Consider the following 21145-nt stretch of genomic DNA (forward strand, 5'->3'; position numbering starts at 1 on the left):
CCAGCCACTGTGGTTCATGTTAGCAATTTAGAAACTGCTTTACATATATACTACAGTTGAACAAATAAATGAAGTGTGGACAATTGGAGCCAGTTTTCTCAGTGTCAGATGAGCAAGATCAAAGGCTAGAATGTGTCCTGTGGTACTGGATTAGAGCTGGAGTTACTGGTATGAACTCCTGCTTGCTTTAATATAGATCTGTGTTATACATGGATTGCTCTACATGCATTTATATCATAGCTCTGTTCTCTGAGAGAGCCTAGAAGCAATGATGTCTCATACCATAGCACTCAGCACCCAGATGTTTATTTGTTTTTTTCTTTTTAAGATTTCATTTATTTACTTATTTGAGAAAGAGAGAGAGAACAGGGGGAGGAGCAAGGGGAGAGGGACAAGCAGACTCCACACTGAGCAGGGAGCCCAGTGCAGGGCTCGGATCCCACGACCCCAAGATGATGACCTGAGCCAAAATCAAGAGTTGGACATTTAACTGACTGAGCCATGCAGGTAACCCCCAAATGTTGATTTCTAAATACCGTTCTCCAGTAAAGGAACTAAGGCTTCCAGGAGAAATGGCTAATTTAAGGACTTGGGCAGGGAAAATACAGGATGTACCTGGAGTGTCCCATAATGTCAGAAAGTTTAAAAGGGCCTTAAAAAAAGGATGCAAATGAGTCTTAAGGACACCAGGAGCCAATCTGAAAGAATTAGCCAGTGCCTGTGGCTAGGGGAAGTTGAACAGTAAATAATGATTTTAGATTCTAAGCCAAAGAAAATAAATCTTTATTAGTTGATTCTGATATAAAGAAGTGACTGAACAAACAAACAAATGGGGGGAGAAAGACATTTCTTTACAGAAAAATTCCAAATAGTAGAAGGCCTGAGGGAAGTAAGTAATCATCATTAGAACACCACAGTACGGTCATTACAAGCAATGATGTAGCACTGATGAGTGCTAAAATTAATGGGTGAAATTTATTAATTTCTGTGGTTGGTTTTAGTTTACACCTCCAAATTCTTTGCTACTCCACCCTCCAGAAAGTGGAGCTTAATTCTCCTCCCCTTGAGTGTGGGCTAGACTGGAATAAGTATGGAAAGTGAAAAGCAGTGACTTCACAGTGATACAAACCAACAGGTACTACCATAACCAAGTGATCAAGGTTAATATTATTAGTAATAGGTCATGATGATATCACATATCCCCAGATTTGATGCATTGAGCAAGGCACTTCACCTCTGTGGTATTCTCCCAAACTCGTAACAAACCCAAACTGAGTGGCAGTCCATGTAGTATCTAGTACTCTTAAACTGTCAAAGTCATGGAAAACAAAGACCAAGCAACCATTACTGTTGAAGGAGATTGAGGAAACATGATTAAATGCAATATAATATCCTAGACTGCATTCTGAATTCAGAAAAAGAGCACCAGTGAGAAGCTGGTAAAATCTGAATAAGGTCTGTTGGTCAGTTAATAGTAATGTACTAAAGTTAATTTCTTTTTTTTTAAGATTTTATTTATTTATTTGACAAAGAGCATAGGCAGGGGGAAGAGCAGAGGAAGAGGGAGAATCAGGCCCCCTGCTGAGTAAGAGGGCCCAACATGGCGCTCAGTACCAGGACCCCAGGATCATGACTTGAGTTGAAGGCAGGCAATTAACCGACTGAGCCACCCAGGCACCCCTAATGTTCATTTCTTAATTTTGATAAATGTCCCATGGTTATGTAAGATGTTAACATTAATGAAAGCTGGGTAAAAGATGTTTTTGTAAGATTTTATTTATTTGACAGAGAAATCACAAGTAGGCAGAGAAGTAGGCAGAGAGAGGGGGGGAAAGCAGGCTCCCTGCTGAGCAGAGAGCCTGATTCGGGGCTTGATCCCAGGACCCTGAGATCATGATCTGAGCGAAGGTGAGGCTTAACCCACTGAGCCACCCAGGCGCCCCTGCTGGGTAAAAGAATTAAGGGAACTCTACTATCTTTGCGACTCTTCTGTGAATCTAACATCATTTAAAAATAAGGTTTTTTTAAAGTTAAACATTTCTGAGTGTACATTTTAAGAGAATTGTTCATCTTAAATAATATAAAATGACAACTTGGGTCTAGTTATTATTACCCTTTATTTGTAAACATGATGATCCTAAGTATAGCTCCATTCCTCATACCTTTGTCCCTTCGTGTTTGAATTTTCATGATAAAAAGGCTCATGTATGTTTCAGCAGGGAGCCTGCTTCTCCCTCTGCCTGTTGCTCCCCCTGCTTGTGTGCTCTCTTGATCTCTCTCTCTGACAAATAAATAAAATCTTTTAAAAATTAAATAAGTAAATAAAATCTTGAGATACCTGGGTGGCTCAGTCAGCTTTGTCTGATTCTTGGTTTCAGCTCAGGTTTTGATCTCAAGAGTCATGAGTTCAAGCCTCACATTGGGCTCCGTGCTGGGCAGGGAGCCTACTTTAAAAAAATATATTAAACAAAATCTTAAAAGAAAGAAAGAAGAACTTGTGGGGGCTCCTGGGTGACTCATTCAGTTGAGCATCTGGTTGTTGATTTTGGCTGGGGTCATGATCTCTGAATCATGAGATCAAGCCCCATGTCAGGCACTGCTCAGCATGGAATCTGCTTGATTCCCTCCCCATCCTTCTCTACTCCTCCCCCTCCTCCTGCTATTTCTTTCTCTCTCTCGCTCTCTCTCTAAAGTAAATAAATAAAATCTTTTTTTAAAAAAGAACTTAATTTTTGGGGCACCTGGGTGGCTAAGTCGTTGGGCGTCTGCCTTCAGCTCAGGTCATGTCTCAGGGTCCTGGGATTGAGTCCCGCATCGGGCTCCTTGCTGTGCGGGAAGCCTGCTTCTCCCTCCCACTCCCCCTGCTTGTGTTCCCTCTCTGACTGTCTCTCTCTCTCTCTTTGTCAAATAAATAAATAAATAAAATCTTTAAAAAAAAAAAAAAGAAAAAAACTTAATTTTTCACTGAATTTTGTAGTTTATCATATTGCAAAACTTTTTACTTTTTAAAAAAAATGACGTGTTAGATCCCAGTTAGCAGAGCTTTTTTAGTTTTATGCAAATAAAGATACTCTGGTATAGGATACTTCTTAGTATAGTATTAAGAAATATTGAAATGTCTTTAACTTCAGAGTCACTGAATTTTAGTCATAGAACTAGGTTGACTTTAACCTGTGGTTTGTTTCAGATTCTTCTGTGTGACTCTTGTGACAGTGGGTACCACACTGCCTGCCTTCGCCCTCCCCTGATGATCATCCCAGATGGAGAATGGTTCTGCCCCCCTTGCCAACACGTAAGATCCAGAACACCTTTGTTTTTAGTCTTTCAGTTTTATATTCCAATTAATAATACTTTTTGACGGCCACTAAACATTTTTCGTTTTCAAAGCAGTTGGTATATACTGTTTCCTTTTTGTTTAAAATTCTGTGAAACTTGAGACTATTGAAAAAAACTACCTTTTATTAATAACTTTTAGGCCTTTTTTTTCCCCCTACCAAAGCATTTTTTGAAGACCTAATTTTTATAAAATTATAATCTCTGATACATTGTTTTCTTAACATATGTTACAGGCACAAATAGCCCCAAATTAAAATGATATATGAGGGAAGAAATAAATTTCTTTATCCCTTTGTTTCATCCTCTTTTTCATTTCTGCCTACCTCCTTCTTGTCAGTTTTATGGATGGTATTATGAATTATGTACCACTGTGATGCTACTGTGAATAGAAACATGGATTATACTTTTCTTATATCTTGGTTCAGGTGAATTTCCTTTGGAAGCTGAAGAACAGACTATTTTTATGCCACTGCACTCAAGGGGTCCTTTCTGTCACAAGTCCAGGCTCATCTCACTTTAAAAATGATGGGTTTTATTGAAGTTCCCATCAAAGTGGATTTCCTTGGCTTATCATAGCTTTATCAGATATATTCTTCACCTCTGTTTTAACCCAGTCACCTTGTGGCATGGTTGTATAATTTTTTCCCATTCTCTTTTTTTTAAAAGTAGTGATTGGCATCATTATATTGTATTGTACATAGAACCTTCTCCCTTAAAAATGTTGTGGGATTCTTAAGACTTTTTCATGACTGTCATGTAAACGTGTTGAGCCAGACGCTATTTTTTTTTAAGATTTTATTTATTTATTTGACAGACAGAGACCACAGGTAGGCAGAGAGGCAGGCAGAGAGGTGGGGGGGAGGGTGCAGGAAGCAGGCACCCTGCTGAAGCAGAGGCCCGATATGGGACCTGATCCCAGGACCCTGGGATCACGACCTGAGCCGAAGGCAGAGGCCTCAACCCACTGAGCCACCCAGGCACCCCAGGTGCTATTTTAAATGTTGATTACCACCAGCAACATAGGCATAGAATGTATTTCTGGATGAGGCTGGGAGTTTCCGCAGCAGAGTACTGTGCTCATCCTCATTTCAGTAGAGGCTGAGTCATCTCTTTATGTAGTTAAACCCAAGGACCTTCTCAGTGTTCTTTCACTGTGTGGCCTCCCTCTTCAGCTCTCAGAATTGCATGGTATCCATGAGCTAGCATGCAAGGGATAAATGTATGTGGAAAGGTGTTAAAAATGACAATCACAGGGATAGCTGGCAGGCTCTGAGTCAGTAGACTCTTGATTTAAGGGTCAGGCATTCAAGACCCCCACTGGGTTTAGAGCTTTCTGTAAAGAAAAAAAATAGGGGCGCCTGGGTGGCTCGGTGGGTTAAAGCCTCTGCCATTGGCTCAGGTCATGATCTCAGGGTCCTGGGATCGAGCCCCACATTGGGCTCTTTGCTCAGCGGTGAGCCTGCTTCCCCCTCCCTCCCTCTCTGTGCCTGCCTCTCTGTCTACTTGTAATATCTGTCTGTCAAATAAATAAAATCTTTTAAGAAGAAAATAAAGAAAAGAAATAATACTCATGTTTTGTTCTTTCAGAAACTACTGTGTGAGAAATTAGAAGAACAATTGCAGGATTTGGATGTTGCCTTAAAGAAGAAGGAACGTGCTGAACGCAGGTATTGTGATATGTGTGTTAATGTTTTACTTGGGAATTTGTTAGTAAAACTGTCTTGCAGTATAGGTTAATATATCTATCTAAAGTAATTATTGGCAAACTGTGCTGTGGGTCAAATATGGCATGCTCCTTATTTTTCTATTCCCACTAGGAATGTTTGTTTTCCATTTTTAAATGATTGAAAAAAATCAAAACAAGAATCTTACTTCATGACAGATGAACATTGTATATTCCAATTTTATTGTCCAAAAAGTCTTATTGGAACACAGCTATGCTCATTTGTTTATATATTGTCTGTTGCTGCTTTAACACTACAGCAGCAAAGTTGAGTAGTTACAACAAAAACCTTTTGGCCTGCCATGTGTAATTTATTATCTGTCCTTTTACAGGAAAAGTTTTCCAACTCCTGATCTAAAATATTTATCAAAACCTACTCTGAATATATTGTTATTGTGCAGTTATTGTGCAGGATATATACCTTACTAAGTATGTAGTGAGTACAAGAAAATTCTAAGAACTGGTCTAGTTACCCATGTCATCTCTTTGGTTGGACAGAATTAACACCGATAAAATAAAGAGCATTGAAATGCTAAACTGTGTCATAAGAGTCCTGACTTACAAGAAATGCCTCCCTTTTCAATTTACCACTGCACTGTAGTCTTAAAGCAGTTGTAGAAGACTTCTTGGAGGAAGTAAGACTGGAGTTGAATCCAGTCTTTAAAAGGGGGCTCAAAATCAGGATCATATGTTTATGTTTATTTGTATTTATTTGTACCTTCTTCAGTTATTTTATTGCTAAACAATAGTAGTTTAATGCTAAACAACACATCTTCAGTGTGTACCAGACTGAAGAGAAAAGGTGAGTGAGACGAAGCTCTCCTTACATGGAACTCACCTCTGTCAGAGTATAGCCGTATCAGCCAGTGGTATAGAAAGGTAGACTGATGGTATATTCAGAGCAATACAGGAACACTGTGGAGGGCCATTTTAGTTTCTGGTAGGGGTTTGGGCTATCAGGCAAGTCCTTGGAAGATAACTTAGGGCTGGACATGCAGAGAAGCATATTTCAGGCAAAGAGCCAAATACAAGCAAAGACGAAGTGTGGACATGAGACAGGGAGAGTGGTAGGAGATGAAGTTGTCAACACAGATTGAGGCCAGATTATGAACAGCTTGGCGTTTGTGACTGGGGGATTTGAATTATTCTCTACAGGTAGCAAGAGAGCCATCAAAGGAGAGAGAGAAGTATAACCAGATCTTTATTTCAGAAAACATGCCCTGGTAACAGTAAAAAGGAATTAGAGCTGAGACTGTTGCACTGGGGTCTAGGAGAGCTGGTGAGGCCTGCACTCGGGCATACCTTCTAAGAAAGTGGTGGAGGTATTAAAAGAGAATATTCAGAAGCTTAACCGTTGATGCCCATTTGTACACATTATGAGAAAATCTAAACAATGTCTCCTGGTTGGTCTTACTATCTTCATTTGCTGCTACTGTAACCTTTACTTGCCCTCTCATAGTCTTCCTCTCCCTCCAGTTTAGCTTGCTTTAAAACAGACAGCTAGCTCATTTGATAATCCACTCACTTTATTCCCCCATACCGTGAACTCTGTGGATTCAGCCTCTAGATCCTGGTTTTTTTCCTTACTAGTCACCTTGAACTCTCTGCTTTATAATGGATGCTACTTGGTTTAAAGGCAAAATTAATCTCTAAAGTTGATTAGGAAATAAAAATAGTTCATTTTTAAAAACCAGTTGTCTACCCTGGAGCTAATAATATATGTTTATAAAAAATTAAAAAATTATTTAAAAATCAGTTGTCTAGATACCTTTGTATTTAGAAACTCTGGATAATAGTCTTTCATGTAATTATTAGGATAATTTTGATATTAACAGTTTTTCCTGCTTTTATTTTTGACACTAGAAAAGGTTTAAATAAGGATGCTTCAAATTAAATCATAATAAGAAATTAGGCATTTTCTTTACTCTTTCTGAAATCTACCTGCGCTTCTGAGAAATGAGTAGTTTTATGGAAAGGCTGGTTAAAATTTTTTGACTACTGCCTCACTATAGGGTATATTCTTGTAATAAGAGGTACTTAAAATTGATGTTAAAATATGCCACAATACTTATTCACACTATTGGTCTCCCATTACTAACTCATTTGCTTTTGCTTTTACTTTTGGTAATCCTTTTTATTTAAATGTCATCCTTTAAGAGGATATCCATAATTGTGGCTTTAGTTCATACATGAAATCCTTTTTGAGATTGCATCACAGAAAGAAGAGGAAAGTTACTATTATAGGGAGAATAGGCTGCCATAAAGCCAGTTAACTGAATTACTGTTATTATTTTTTAATTCTTACCAATAACCTGGTTAACAAAGTTTTCTTTATCTGTAGCTCCTAATAGCTCCTGATATATATGAATCCTAGGGGCTCTAAACAGCAAAATTAAAAAAATAAATAAATAAATAAACAGCAAAATATATATATTTCTAAAGTAAATAATATATTAATTGTAAACTCTAGTTGACTTCACTTGTTTTTAAAAATGAGCATTTTTATTCATCCTTTTTAAAATCTGTAAACAATTTCTCTAGCACTCATTCTAGAACCATAGAGCCTTGGTTACTCTCTATATCCTAGCACAAGAACATCTTTCCCTTTGTTCATACATTTATTCAACATTTAACCAACATTTAGTGAGCACCCACTTTATGCCAGGCAATGTAATCAACATGAAGTGTATTATGTGGTCTCTACCTTAAAGGGCTCTACAGTATGGTGAAGAAGAAGGATTTGTCAATCAGTAATTAGTGACTGGCCAGAAACTGACTACAGAGCTGGAGCTGTGATGCTCTGTGAAATTTGATGTTTCAGAAGTCCCTTCAACTGGTTGGTAAACATCCCTTCCAGAACTTGGTGCCAGAAATTATTTGGGAATTCAAATAGTTCTGTACTTCCAGAGTTCTTTTACTAGTGTTTGCTAGCAGAGAGTTGGATTTAATCAGGGTTGGAATTTTCCAGGTAATGTAACAGAGGGAAGGAGAGAAAGAGACAAGGAATTTGAAAGTATATGCAAAGGAGTATTTATAATGATGGACCATGGAGTCTAAGCCAGGTAAGGGGGAAAGTAAGGACACAAGGGAGTAATGGACAGTGAAAAGAGGCTAGGGTCGATGGATAGAGGTCCCACTGGAGTTAGAGAGTTGTTGAAATCAGTGTACCAGAGGGCGTGAGCCAGAAAAGGGAGCGAGTAGACGTCAAAAAATAGGTTCCCTGAAATTGAAATTTTAGGAAGGGTGTGGTTGTTTCTAATAATGAGGTCTGGGCCCAGTATGATCATTGAGCCAGGTGGTGGTGAACAGAAGACATATGGAACAGAAGACCTATCTTTCTAGAAGATTACTGAGCAAGAGAATGCTGTAATGAGTAATCATACCTACCTTTAAGAGCCTGCTTAACTGTTACCACCTATTTAAAGCCTCCAACTTTCTCAGCTTTTTTTTTTTTTTAACTTTCTGAGCTTTTCAAACAAGTTATTCCTTTTTCATGTTTCCATTATACCTTTTCATAATGGACTACAGTCAGCTGCTAAATAATTGTGAGGATAAGAACCGTGTATTATTTGCCCTTGGAATTCCCAAGCCTGACACAAATCATGGTGGGCTTGAACCGAATGTTTTTCAGTTGAGTTTGGGAGATAATAAGTGAAAGTAGAGATTTTGCGATATAAAAGAGGAAGCTAATACAACAGTAAACTTGATTAGTGTAAGGATAGATATCTATTGAACATATTTAATAACAGAACTCAAGTTCTGACTTATCCATGAAGTCTTCCCTGCTAATTTCAGCTACTACTGTTCTTGCCTTTCCTGGTTTTTAATTCATTAACTATACTATTTTTAATCAGGTTTTGATTAAAATAATTTTATCATTTTCTTACATGCCAGTTTTTGATTGAAGAGCTTTGTAACCCATCTCAAAAAGACCATAAGATTCTTATTAGCAGAGCCAAGGGTTTCTAGGGCAGTGAAGGCTGCATTCTGAAGGACCCAGGTAACTGGATGAGAAATGCCCTTCTCTAAGGAATGTCACAAGCAAAGAGAGGAAGAGTGCTCATTATTTCTGTTCAGTTCAATGGACACTGGCCTGTGTATATAAGAGCTCATCTGTCCTTGGTGAATTAGATGATGTTCGGGAGAACCAGAAAAGAAATGTCTATTGGGTATAGCAGTTTGTTAGTGTGAAATTTGTTGAATTAAAATCAACAAGGATTTGTTTCTGTGGAAAGAAACTATGGAGATCTCATTAGTGTTCTAAATCCACATTACGTGAAGAAGTGTTACCTGGCTCTAAAAATAATCTTCATTGGAGCAACTAGGGTGCAGAGCCCGCTATGTGACTGCATGCCTTTTTTCTTCTCTGCAAATGCATGGTGTTAGTATCATTCCCTGAAACCTTGACATGATCCTATTGTGTAGAACTCTTTTTTTAGTATTGATACTTATTACCACAAGAGTATAGTTTTGTATAGACGCATATGAAAACTTCTAGCAGAACAGAGATCTAGTTTGTCTGGGGTTGACGTTCTGTGTAATCACTTTGTCAGTGAGTTGTAGCATGACTCTCCTCATGGATTTTCCTTGTCTACTTCAGTTCACAGGTTTTATTTCATCAGTATGATTACTTCCAAGACTATAATTTTTGGTTACACCTTTTTACAGTTTTTACCTTTAGAAAGTTTTGTGCCTACCACAGATACCAGTGCAATAAGCTCCATAGAGAGTAGCTAACATGTCTGACCTAGCTAGCCTCTGCTATTACCATGAAATCATAATTTTAGTATTGTCTGTGTTAGTAATGCTTTCATAATAATTTTATTTTTAGCAAATCTCATTTTGCATGCATTTTTGTTTTTCACTTAAAGGAAAGAACGTTTGGTGTATGTGGGTATCAGTATTGAAAACATCATTCCTCCACAAGTAAGTTCCTCGTTTGTACTATTTTTGAAGAAGAGACTGCCATAATTGTTCTAAAATTTAACCCACTTTATGTAATGTGAATTGTTTTAAATACATAGTATACCTGTTTTATTAAAAGTGGAAATGTTGGGGCACCTGGGTGGCTCAGTGGGTTGAAGCCTCTGCCTTCAGCTCAGGTCATGATCCCAGGGTCCTGGGATCGAGCCTCGCGTTGGGCTCTCTGCTCAGCAAGGAGCCTGCTTCCTTCTCTCTGCCTGCCTCTCCACCTACTTGTGATCTCTGTCTGTCAAATAAATAAGTAAAATATTTAAAAAAAAAAGATTTAAAAAATAAAGTGGATATGTTGGGGTGTCTGGGTGGCTCAGTGGGTTAAAGCCTCTGCCTTCAGCTCAGGTCATGATCCCAGGGTCCTGGGATCAAACCCCGCATTGGGCTCTGTGCTCGGCAGGAATCCTGCTTCCTCCTCTCTTTCTGCCTGCTTCTCTGCCTCCTTGTGATCTCTGCTTATCAAAAAAATAAATAAAATTAAAAAAAAAAAAAAAGGTGGAAATGTAGGACCTTAAGGAAATCACCTGTATTTTCCCTCATGATTAAAATTAAGTACATGCTGGACTGCTTGGTGGGCTCAGTTGGTAGAGCTTGCAGCTCTTGATCTCCGGGTTGCAGGTTTGAGCCCCATGTTGGGTGTAGAGTCTACTAAAGAAAATAATAGTAATAGTAAAATAAAATTACGTATATGCTAATAGCCCTAAAATGTACTATCACATTCAAATCAGATTTATATAGCTCACCCCTCTGAGGTTTATGTTCCAGGGTGGTTTTATTTTTTAACACTGTATTATACTGGGTAATTAGATTTTAGCTTCTTTATGTGTTGTTTATGTAAAGTGACAAAAGAGTAGTTTAGGGAGATTGGGTTTTAATTCTGTGCTCTGAGTGTTTATTAAAAATCTCAGTATCTGTTCTTAACAGTTGGTTTCTTTGAAGGAATATTGTTTTACATTTATTAGTCTAATTTCTCATTAAAGATATCCCAAGAGTGAAAGTACATATAACATGGTTTTCATTTAAAATAAAGAAATGTTCCTAGTTTTGTACACACTTTCATTCAGGCTTAATTAAATCACATGCTTAACTAACCAAGACAGATTACTACATCACCATGCTTCTTTCTTTTTCTAAATCCATTATTTCATTGATTCAGCATATCTTCTGAGTATCTTCTATGTGTTCAATTTAATTATTTGTTAAAAAATCTATTAGTGGAGAAACTTCATCATGATTGTTTTAAAAGAGTTAATTATAAACTCACAGAAACATAAGAATTTTAATACAGAAGGGCTTCATCCTTTGATCACCAGTATTCTTTTGAATCTCTCTACTTAGCATTGCCATGTTCATTCCATTTTGTTGGGCGGGTGGGTGGGATAACCTCACTTTTTCGGAACTTTAACATGTGCTGCCTAGACAGACATTAGAAAACTATTCATTCCAAGTATCTTCTTTTTTGTCCTAATAACCTATATGTTTGTTACCATATTTTTAAACCAGGAGCCAGATTTTTCTGAAGATCATGAAGAAAAGAAGAAAGATTCAAAAAAATCCAAAGCAAACTTACTTGAAAGGAGATCAACAAGAACACGCAAATGTATAAGTTACAGGTATGAAATATGTGAAAATGGTGAAAGTGTAAAATGTCTTTTTTAATTATCCAGAATGACCCAAAAGTACACGCTTTTCCCTTTATAATGCTCTTTAGTTGCTTGTATATATTTGTTACTTGCTGTCTGTAGAATCCTGGGGCTTCAGAGCATGGTCCTTTCAGAGTGTGAATTTGCTCCTGTCATCCTCTTCTGCTTAATATACTCTGTCAGATTTCTCTAGCTCTTGGGTTAAGGATCGATGCCTTTAACAAGGCCCCTACAGGCACCATAGAGTCTGTTCCATACTTACCTTTTTAGCTCCGTGTCATCCACATTTTCCCTCACTCTGTCATTATCAGCCACAGTCGTCTTTCAGCTCCTTTGCGTGTGCTCTTTACTCGACCTAGGATTTCACTCCTACTTTCAGCTTGTTACCCTTCTCTTGACCAAATCTATTATATGCCCTCATGGCAACCAATTCTTCTCTTAGAAAGTACTTGTCATGGTTTTAATGATTGTGATTTTAGTTACTGAATTAGTATTTCTCTCCCTGACTGGACTGTTAGCATGAAGGTAAGGAAGGTCTGTTTTACACATTCTTTCACCCTTGGCAGCTTTAGCATAGTACCAAGAGATAGTAAATGCTCCACAAATGTCTTTTGAAAGAATCAGTAAATATAGTTTGGTTTTCCATCTCCTTCTGACCCTCCCCCTGCTTGTGCTCTCTCTCATTCTCTCTCTCTCTCAAATGCAAAAAAAAAATTTTTTTAATTAAAAGAAATAATTGCAACACATGACAAAACATTAAAATCTTTAATACTTAAAAAGGGGGCGCCTGGGTGGCTCAGTGGTTAAGCCGCTGCCTTCGGCTCAGGTCATGATCTCAGGGTCCTGGGATCGAGTCCCGCATCGGGCTCTCTGCTCAGCAGGGAGCCTGCTTCCTTCTCTCTCTCTCTGCCTGCCTCTCAGTGTACTTGTAATTTCTCTCTGTCAAATAAATAAATTAAATCTTTAAAAAAAAATTTAAAAAAATACTTAAAAAGCTCCCACAAATCAGTAAGAAAATATGCATAGTGGCTGATAAAATGGGCAAAGGTTTCAAATCAGTGCTTGTGAAAGAAAAAGCAAAAATGACAATAAACATGAAACTAATTTTTGACCTTACTCAGTAATCACATTAAAATTAAAAGAACAAATAAAATATTTTAAAAAATTAAATTAAATTAAATTAAAAGAACAAGAAAATAATTTTGCTTTTCAGAATTAGAACAAAATTGATGATAAAATTCATCAACTTCATGGTTATATTATAAATTACTACAACCCTTGGAGAACAGTTTTTCTACTCTTTAAAGCCAACAGTTTTATTGGTAGCAAGAATACTAAGAACAGACGTGTAGTCCAACAGATCTCTTGGTGAAACCTTGGCCATCAAGAGTTATGATAGAGTTATGATAAGGTAGAGTTACAATAAAATACCGAGGAAGGGTAGCGTTTAGATGAAATGTAAAAGAAGCAATGAAGAGTTATACTCAAGGCAAATTTATCAGATCTAGACCCCATAGGGATATGGGTTCCTGTTTCCTTGAAAGCATAGAATTTGAAGTCGATGTGTGGAGTGTCATATCCAATCCCTTATTCAGAGCTCTGCATCTGGGATATAAATCAAGGCTACTTATTTATGTTAAAAATAACAAATCCTCCAGGCAAGCGTGGAATGTTTTATTCTTAATGATACCATTTTGTAAGTCCAAAGAAAACCAAGTTTTTCAGTGAGTGAGAAAGTAGAAGTCATTCAAAGGAAAAGGCTGTTTTGGGACGCCTGGGTGGCTCAGTTGGTTGGACGACTGCCTTCTGCTCAGGTCATGATCCCGGAGTCCTGGGATCGAGTCCCGCATCGGGCTCCCAGCTCTATGGGGAGTCTGCTTCTCCCTCTGACCTTCTCCTCACTCATGCTCTCTCTCACTGTCTCTCTCTCTCAAATAAATAAATAAAATCTTTAAAAAAAAAAAAAAAAAAGGAAAAGGCTGTTTTGCCACTTTATACTGAAACATACCATTGGGAGAAAATGTTGTTTTCTGTTAACTGTATCTGGCTTTATCTGTATCTGTTATTCTAGCCTAATGAGTGGATCCACAGATTTTTACTTTCTCAGAATTTGTTTAAGAAAAGCTAAGCTACAGCTGCAAGGTTGTTTTTCATAGCTGTGTTTGTAATTGTGAAAAAATTGGAAGTAAACTTTAAATTATGATACATCTATAAGATTAGATACTATATAGCCATTAAATACTATGTTGTAGAAGAATTCTTAACCTGGAACTTCTGGCTTCTCTGAAATTAGAGATAAAATTTTATGTTTATGTGGATTTTTTTTTCCTAGAGAGGAAATCCATAGCTATAATGAGTTTCTTATGAAAAGACAAAATATTTGGCTGTTAAACTCTGATGTTAATCCATTGTCTGCCTTTAATCCAGCACTGTCCAGTGTGATTTACTATGGTTATGGAAAGGTGCTCTTTCTTTGCTCTCTAGCCTGGTAATTGTAGCCATACGTAGCCGTGGAGCACTTAAAATCCACCTGGTGAGAAACAGAATTTTTTGTTTTAATTAATTTAAATATAGGTCGCCACATGTGACTAAAGATCATATTTTGCTTAGTTTTAGACAAGCCACTTTATCCTTTTGGTCACCTCAGGTCTAAAGTCTAGCGAGTTTTGTATGTGAAGAAATCTTGAGGATCGTCTAGACTTGTCTTGTTTAAGTTGGGGGCAACGGCCTTTGTGAGAAAAAGTACTTTTACCTAGTTCTAAAATTCTGACCATCTATGTATGGATTTTGGAAATAGTAATATCATCTCCGATGACCATAATCATGTAGTTCTCACACTTAGTATTACTTCTGGAACACTAATTCAACTTACTTTGCTGTGTGATTTGTGTAGTTAGAGGTTGGCAAACTGGTCCATGGAGCAGGTCCTGGCTCACTGCCAGTTTATATAGCCATAGCCCATGACCTAGGGATGGTTTTTATATGTATAAATGATTGAAAAAAGAACCAAGAGATGAAAATCTTAGGACCGTTACATGAAATTCAAATCCCAGTGTCCATGGATAAAGTCTGCTTACATTCTCCATAGCAGCACAGTGACAGGGCTGTGTGGGTGTGGCAGAGACTGTGTAGTCTACAGAGCCTAGAAGAGTTCCTGTTGGGCCCTGTACAAAATAGTTGCTGATGCCTGGTATAGATGATCTTTGAAAAGGAGTTAGATCCCGATTTACAAAAGAAACTGAGGTTCACAGGAGTGAAGTGGTGTAGTCCAAGTCCCACAGCCCTGAAGTGGCAGAGAGCATTTTTATATTCAGGCCTTTTTCATTTCAGAGGCAACTCCTCCTAACCCATGTACCAGGTCGGGCTGTGATGTGCTTGTTGTATATATTTTAGATTTGATGAATTTGATGAAGCAATCGATGAAGCTATAGAAGATGATATCAAAGAAGCTGATGGAGGAGGTATGTGTTTATCATTCCCTCTTCTTCGTATGAGTTGGCCAATAAGTTAACTTAAAATGCCCTGATTAGGGGCACCTGGCTGGCTCAGTCAGTAGAGCATGTGACTCTTTATCTCTCGGGGTCGGGAGTTCAAGCCCCACATTGGGCATAGAGATTACTTTTCAAAAAAAGACAGAAAAACAACACTGATTAGAGCAGTAAGCATATAAATTTTTTTATTCTCTACTGATGTTAAATGTCTGAGATTCAAAATAATTTGTGGACATAGTGTCAATGGGTAGACTCAGATCTTACTAATTATTTTTTAAGCAGTTTTATGACCTGATATAAAATGTAAATGTTCCTGTGTAGATTAAAAAATTTACTTCTGCTTCCAAATAGAAAATCCAGGGGCGCCTGGGTGGCTCAGTGAGTTAAAGCCTCTGCCTTTGGCTCAGGTCATGATCCCAGGGTCCTGGGATGGAGCCCCGCATCAGGTTCTCTGCTCAGCAGGGAGCCTGCTTCCCCCCCATCCTCTATGCCTGCCTCTCTGCCTACTTGTGATTTCTGTCTGTCAAACAAATAAATAAAATCTTTTTTAAAAAAAGAAAACCTGCTTAAACTTTCTTGTTGTTTATGTTTAGATCACTACAAATACAGAATCTTAAAAATTATGGATAATCTGAATCTGAATGATTACTTTAGATCAACCTTTTAAAAATCAGTTTATTAATTCCATAGTCTTTAACAGGTGACATAAAAACAGAAGGGTTTGAAGGTAAATTAAGGAGAATGACATAGAGAATTACCAGTGCTCTAGTATGGAGCATTGTGGTTTCCATTCATACTTAGGAAACCTCTGAGGAGGATTAGTAGTAAGTAGGCTGTCTGAAGAACTCACCAGCTTTTCCAGGGCTCTGCACCTTATTGACAGCTTTGCTGCAGGATTCTCATCTTTTCTGTCCTGCACACACAGTTAAAACAGATTGGTCTCTTTCTAAAGCCATGTCCAAAGACAATTTTGAAGAAGAGATTCTTGAGTGATTGCTAATAGGTATGAGGTTTCCTTTGAGGTTGATAAAAATGTTCTGGAATTTGTTAGTGATGATAGTTGCACAACTTTGTGACTACTAAAAACCTCTGAACCATACACTTTTAAAGGGTGAATGTTATATAGTATGCAAAATGTATCAAATTTTTTAAAAAGTTCTTTACATGGTGAACTTCCACTTAGTAGACTAAACATGTGCAAAAATTCTCTTGATGAGAGCTCTGTCAGTGGAAGTTGTGAGAAAACCACTTATTTCTAGGAAAAAAATAAATGAGCCTAAACATGAACAAGGACCGCTCTAGATATTAAAGAGAAGCTTTTAATAAATGTACTGTCATCTCTCTTCCTCCCTTTATTCCCCTTATCGCACCTCTCACCCTCCTCCCACCCCCAAACTCAGGAGCTGGCCGAGGAAAAGATATCTCCACCATCACAGGTCACCGTGGGAAAGACATCTCTACTATTTTGGATGAAGAAAGAAAGGAAAATAAACGACCCCAGAGGGCAGCTGCTGCACGCCGGAAGAAACGCCGGCGTCTAAATGATCTGGACAGTGACAGCAACCTGGATGAAGAAGAGAGTGAGGATGAATTCAAGATCAGCGACGGGTGTGTGGTTTGCCAGCAGATCCCATTCCCTAGATACAGGCTTAAATGGGGCTCGAAGAGAAGCTCGGCCAGGTTGTGACAGGGCTTTGGTCCTTCGTGCACATGGACGATCTCTTTTTATTTTCAGGCTATTTAAAACCGATTCAAGACTACGGTTCTTGGGTTTTTTTTAGATTAATACATTTAATATTCAAAACCGTGTTTACATTTTATTAACTGGAATCAAGCATTCATTTGCTGTGCATCTCCATGCCACCTTCTGCCAACATGTCCTTGAGAGGTTCCTAGTCAAATGTGAGAATTAAGTTCAGGTGATTAGGTGCTATTCTCTGGTGATCCACAGAGGTTTGGCTTGGGGCAGGTAATCCAGTGCGGAAGATCAGGAAGGATTTTTCCTGCAGACCAAGTGTTGAAACAGTACTGCAGAGTTTCTCCTCTCAGATTGTTAGTGGGAGAAACAAACTTGAAAACCACAAAAAAGTCATTCTGTGTCATTGCTACTAAAATGTAGGTAAAGTTAACCCTAACTTAGGTTAGGGTATAAAGGAAGAGTTTGATAAATTTAGAGAGTTCAAAGAAAGCCTTAGAGTGGAAATAAAGCTTGATCTGAAATTTGAAGAAAGAAAAATTAGGCAAATCAGTGAGTTTGAGATTTTACAATGGGATGAGAAAGAGGGTACCCTAAGAGCAGTCACGTGTTGAAGACAGCAAGGCATAAAGACATCATGGAATATTTAGGAAGCTCCTGGTATGTCAGGGTGGCAAGAATATGAGGAAGAAGTAGAGAGTGCCTAGCTGGAGATGTGGCTAAAAGATAAAAAGGAACCAGGTGATGGAGCAATTTGTTTGTCATGCACGGGAGTTCGCACTCTTACCCTGAAGATGATGAAAGCCCATGGATGGATTTTTAAGCATCAGGCTAATTAGGTTTATGTTTCAGAAAAATTCATCCTGACATTCATTTGGACGCTATCTGGAGGGGAAATGAATCTAGTGACTAGAGGGACTCCTTGGGCAATTGCTATAGTGGTTTAGGTGAGAGATGAGTGTCCGACAGAGAAGAGGGATCAGGTTGGAGATAATATCTTTAAGAGGGTGACTCAGTTGGTTAAGTGACTGCCTTCAGCTCAGGTCAAGATCCTGGAGTCCTGGGATCAAGTCCCACTAGGGCTCCCTGCTCAGCGGTTAAGTCTTCTCCCACTGACCTCTCTCCTCTCATGCTTTCTCCCTCTCTCATTCTCTCTCTCTCTCTCTCTCAAATAAATAAATAAAATCTTTAAAAAAAAAAAAAAAGGGTGACTCAGAAATCAATAATTGATTAGATGGGAGAAATTAGGAATAGTACCAGGTTTCTGGTCTGAGTTACTGGATAGGTAATAGTTCTAAATATAAGACTTGGAAACAGAAGAGAGGAATAGGTTAGGAAATAATGAGTTCTCCTTGGACATGTTAAATTTAAGGCATGTGGGGAACATCCCAAGATGCCAAAGAAATTTATGTACAAAAATCAGCATCATTTCATCTTCTTAACTTCTCTGAAGAGAAAAATAGATGGCAAGACCTTTCTCCATTTTATTAACAGACAAATTGATAGAATTATCCAGATGTTTTACATTTTTTAACCATTACTGAATGATTCATTGGACTTGTTAGAATTTGAACTCAGAATCATAATTCATCTGGTTTCTCTTGGACAGATCTCAAGATGAGTTTGTTGTATCTGATGAAAACCCAGATGAAAGTGAAGAAGACCCACCATCTAATGATGACAGCGACACTGACTTCTGTAGCCGGAGACTGAGGCGACATCCCTCCCGGCCAATGAGGCAAAGCAGGCGTTTGCGAAGAAAGACCCCAAAGAAAAAGTACTCTGATGATGATGAAGAGGAGGAGTCTGAAGAGAACAGTAGAGACTCTGGTAAAAATATTTGTACCCATATCACACCAACTCAATTCTTAGAACTTCTGGAGTTAAGAGGTTTTGTTTTGTTTTTTCCCCCTAAAGATTTTATTTATTTATTTGACAGAGAGAGGGGGATCATAAGTTGGCAGAGAGGGAGGGAGGAGGCAGGCTCCCTACCAAGCAGAGATCCCAATGTGGGGCTTGATCCCAGGACCCTGAGACCATGACCTGAGCTGAAGGCAGAGGCTTAACCCACTGAGCCACCCAGGTGCCCCTAGACTTTTATCTTCATAGAGTTTCTTTGGACTCATTCTCAATAAGCTGAGAACATTTTTCTCAGATACCTAGCAGTTGGAAAGAGAAGGTTCACCAGTTATTTCTAACACTTAGATCACTATCAGTGAATGATTCATTCGTTTTATAAATTAGTAGTAGTTGATGTTCTTATATTTTATGTTTATCCCTATTAATTGAATAAATAGTGACAGGCCTAGCACCTAAAAGAACAGATAAGATTGGCAGAAAGGTAGCTGTCCTCTCACTGAGGAAATGTCACAGCTAGGAAGGAGTATTATATCCTTCACCTGGCTGAGCTTACGGGTTTTTTGGTTTCATATATTGTATAACCATAGTAGAATTATCAAAATCAGATATTTTAAAACATTGAAGGGTGCCTGGGTGGCTCAGTCAGTTAAGTTATCTGCCTTTGGCTCAGGACATTTTCTCAGGGTGTGGGACAGAGTCCCACATCAGGCTCCTTGCTTGGCAGGGGAGTCTGCTTCTCCCTCTCTCTCTGCCCCTTCCTCTCCCCTTGCTCGTGCGTTCTCTCTCTCTCTCTTTCTCTCTCTCTCAAACAAATAAATAAAATCTTTAAAAATAATTAAATAAAACATGGGTATATTACTTTATCTGATTAATAGTATACATTAAGATTTCATCAGGTATCCCAAAATTGTCCTATCAATTTTTTTCTAGTCCAGGATCTAATCCAGGAGTACACATTGCATTTATTCATGTCTCTAGTCTCCTTTTTTTTTTTTTTAAAGATTTTATTTATTTATTTGACAGAGAGAGATCACAAGTAGGCAGAGAAGCAGGCAGAGGGAGAGGAGGAAGCAGGCTCCCTGCTGAGCAGAGAGCCCGATGTGGGGCTCGATCTCAGGACCCTGGGATCATGACCTGAGCCGAAGTCTAGTCTCCTTTAATCTAAAATATTCCTCAAACCTTGTCTTTATTGATCCTGACATTTTTGAAGAATACACACTAGTTAATTTGTAAAATGTCCCCTAGTCAGGGTTTTTGTTTGTTTGTTTGTTTACTATGATTAGATTTAGATTATATATTTTTCAGCAGGAATATCACAGAACTAATATATGTTCTCCAGGTCTCCGATAGTTTTCCCTTTAGAATTAACAATAATTTGTAGGAGGGCATTTTGAAACTATTTATATACCATTTCTTTTCAGATGTTTCATCCATAGTTTTAGCATTCATTAATGATTTCCTGGCTCTATCATCCCTTTTATATTTATAATTTGGTGTTCTTTAAGAAAGTGCTTTCCCTTTTCCCCTATATATTTCTTTATATCAGTATATACTTGTGGATTCTTATTTTAGTCTGTGGATATAATATGTTATCACCATTATGTAGGCTCAGTTTTTCCCAGATTTGGCCAGTAGGGACTCCTTCAGACTGTTGGTGAGCCATTTTGAAATGTTCGAAATTCATTCAAAGCTGGATGTGATAATTCAGTGGAATTCGTTAGCACCCCTGAAAAACTGCTCTAACACAAGGTCATAGTCTCTGGTTTACTATGCAGAGATGGTAAGGATAGTGCTATGTAACAACACTTTGAGAGCTGAGGTAGCCCTGTGTACTATAGTTAGCAGATTTGATTTCCGTGGGGAAGCCAGAACTGTAACTCCCAACTCTATACTTCTTTAAAACAGGTTTGTCAGTTTTCTGGGATTAGAGATTTTAATCTGTGCAGTACATTGTGAAGTTATAACTGTACCAGACATCTGTACACATGGGAACAACAGGTTATTTTGAGGCAGAATAGTAACCAAATAGTCACCAAGAAGAGCAGCTATATAGCTGGCTGGGTAGCTTTAGGTTGAATGAGCTAAATAAATCGTGTAAAACATCTACTCTCAAACAGTGGCTGCTAATAAGAAACATTAGTGAGCTTTGGGATTAAAGACCCCTACACATTTACTCATACTACTAAGAGGAAAATAAGAGACTTACAGTGAGTGGTGCCTGGCTGGCTCAGTCAGTAGAGTATGTGACTGTTGGTCTTGGGCTCGTGAGTTTGAGCCCCATGAAAAGGGCGACTTAAAACCATTATTATTAACTTAAAAATTGTTATTACTGAATCCTACTTACTAAGAGCTTTACATTTTTATAACCTAGGCTAATTACATTTCTCTTTAATAGACTTGAATTTTGTTATTTCTTTTTTCT

At 38.1% G+C, this 21145-nt stretch overlaps 1 protein-coding gene across 2 annotated transcripts in view; it reads left to right on the forward strand.

Annotated features, from left to right (window-relative positions):
- RSF1 (remodeling and spacing factor 1) overlaps positions 1 to 21145 on the forward strand; it is a 158457-nt gene that overhangs the window by 132224 nt on the left and 5088 nt on the right. For both annotated transcript variants that reach the window (XM_082749528.1, XM_082749527.1), the window contains exons 8-14: positions 3188 to 3292; positions 4924 to 5003; positions 9931 to 9985; positions 11537 to 11646; positions 15070 to 15137; positions 16568 to 16775; positions 18473 to 18693. In XM_082749528.1, the coding sequence (XP_082605654.1) occupies positions 3188 to 3292; positions 4924 to 5003; positions 9931 to 9985; positions 11537 to 11646; positions 15070 to 15137; positions 16568 to 16775; positions 18473 to 18693 (847 nt within the window). The remainder of the gene's footprint in view (positions 1 to 3187; positions 3293 to 4923; positions 5004 to 9930; positions 9986 to 11536; positions 11647 to 15069; positions 15138 to 16567; positions 16776 to 18472; positions 18694 to 21145) is intronic.

The sequence above is a fragment of the Mustela nivalis genome (assembly GCF_964662115.1).
Source record: "Mustela nivalis genome assembly, chromosome: 9".
NCBI lineage: Eukaryota > Metazoa > Chordata > Mammalia > Carnivora > Mustelidae > Mustela > Mustela nivalis.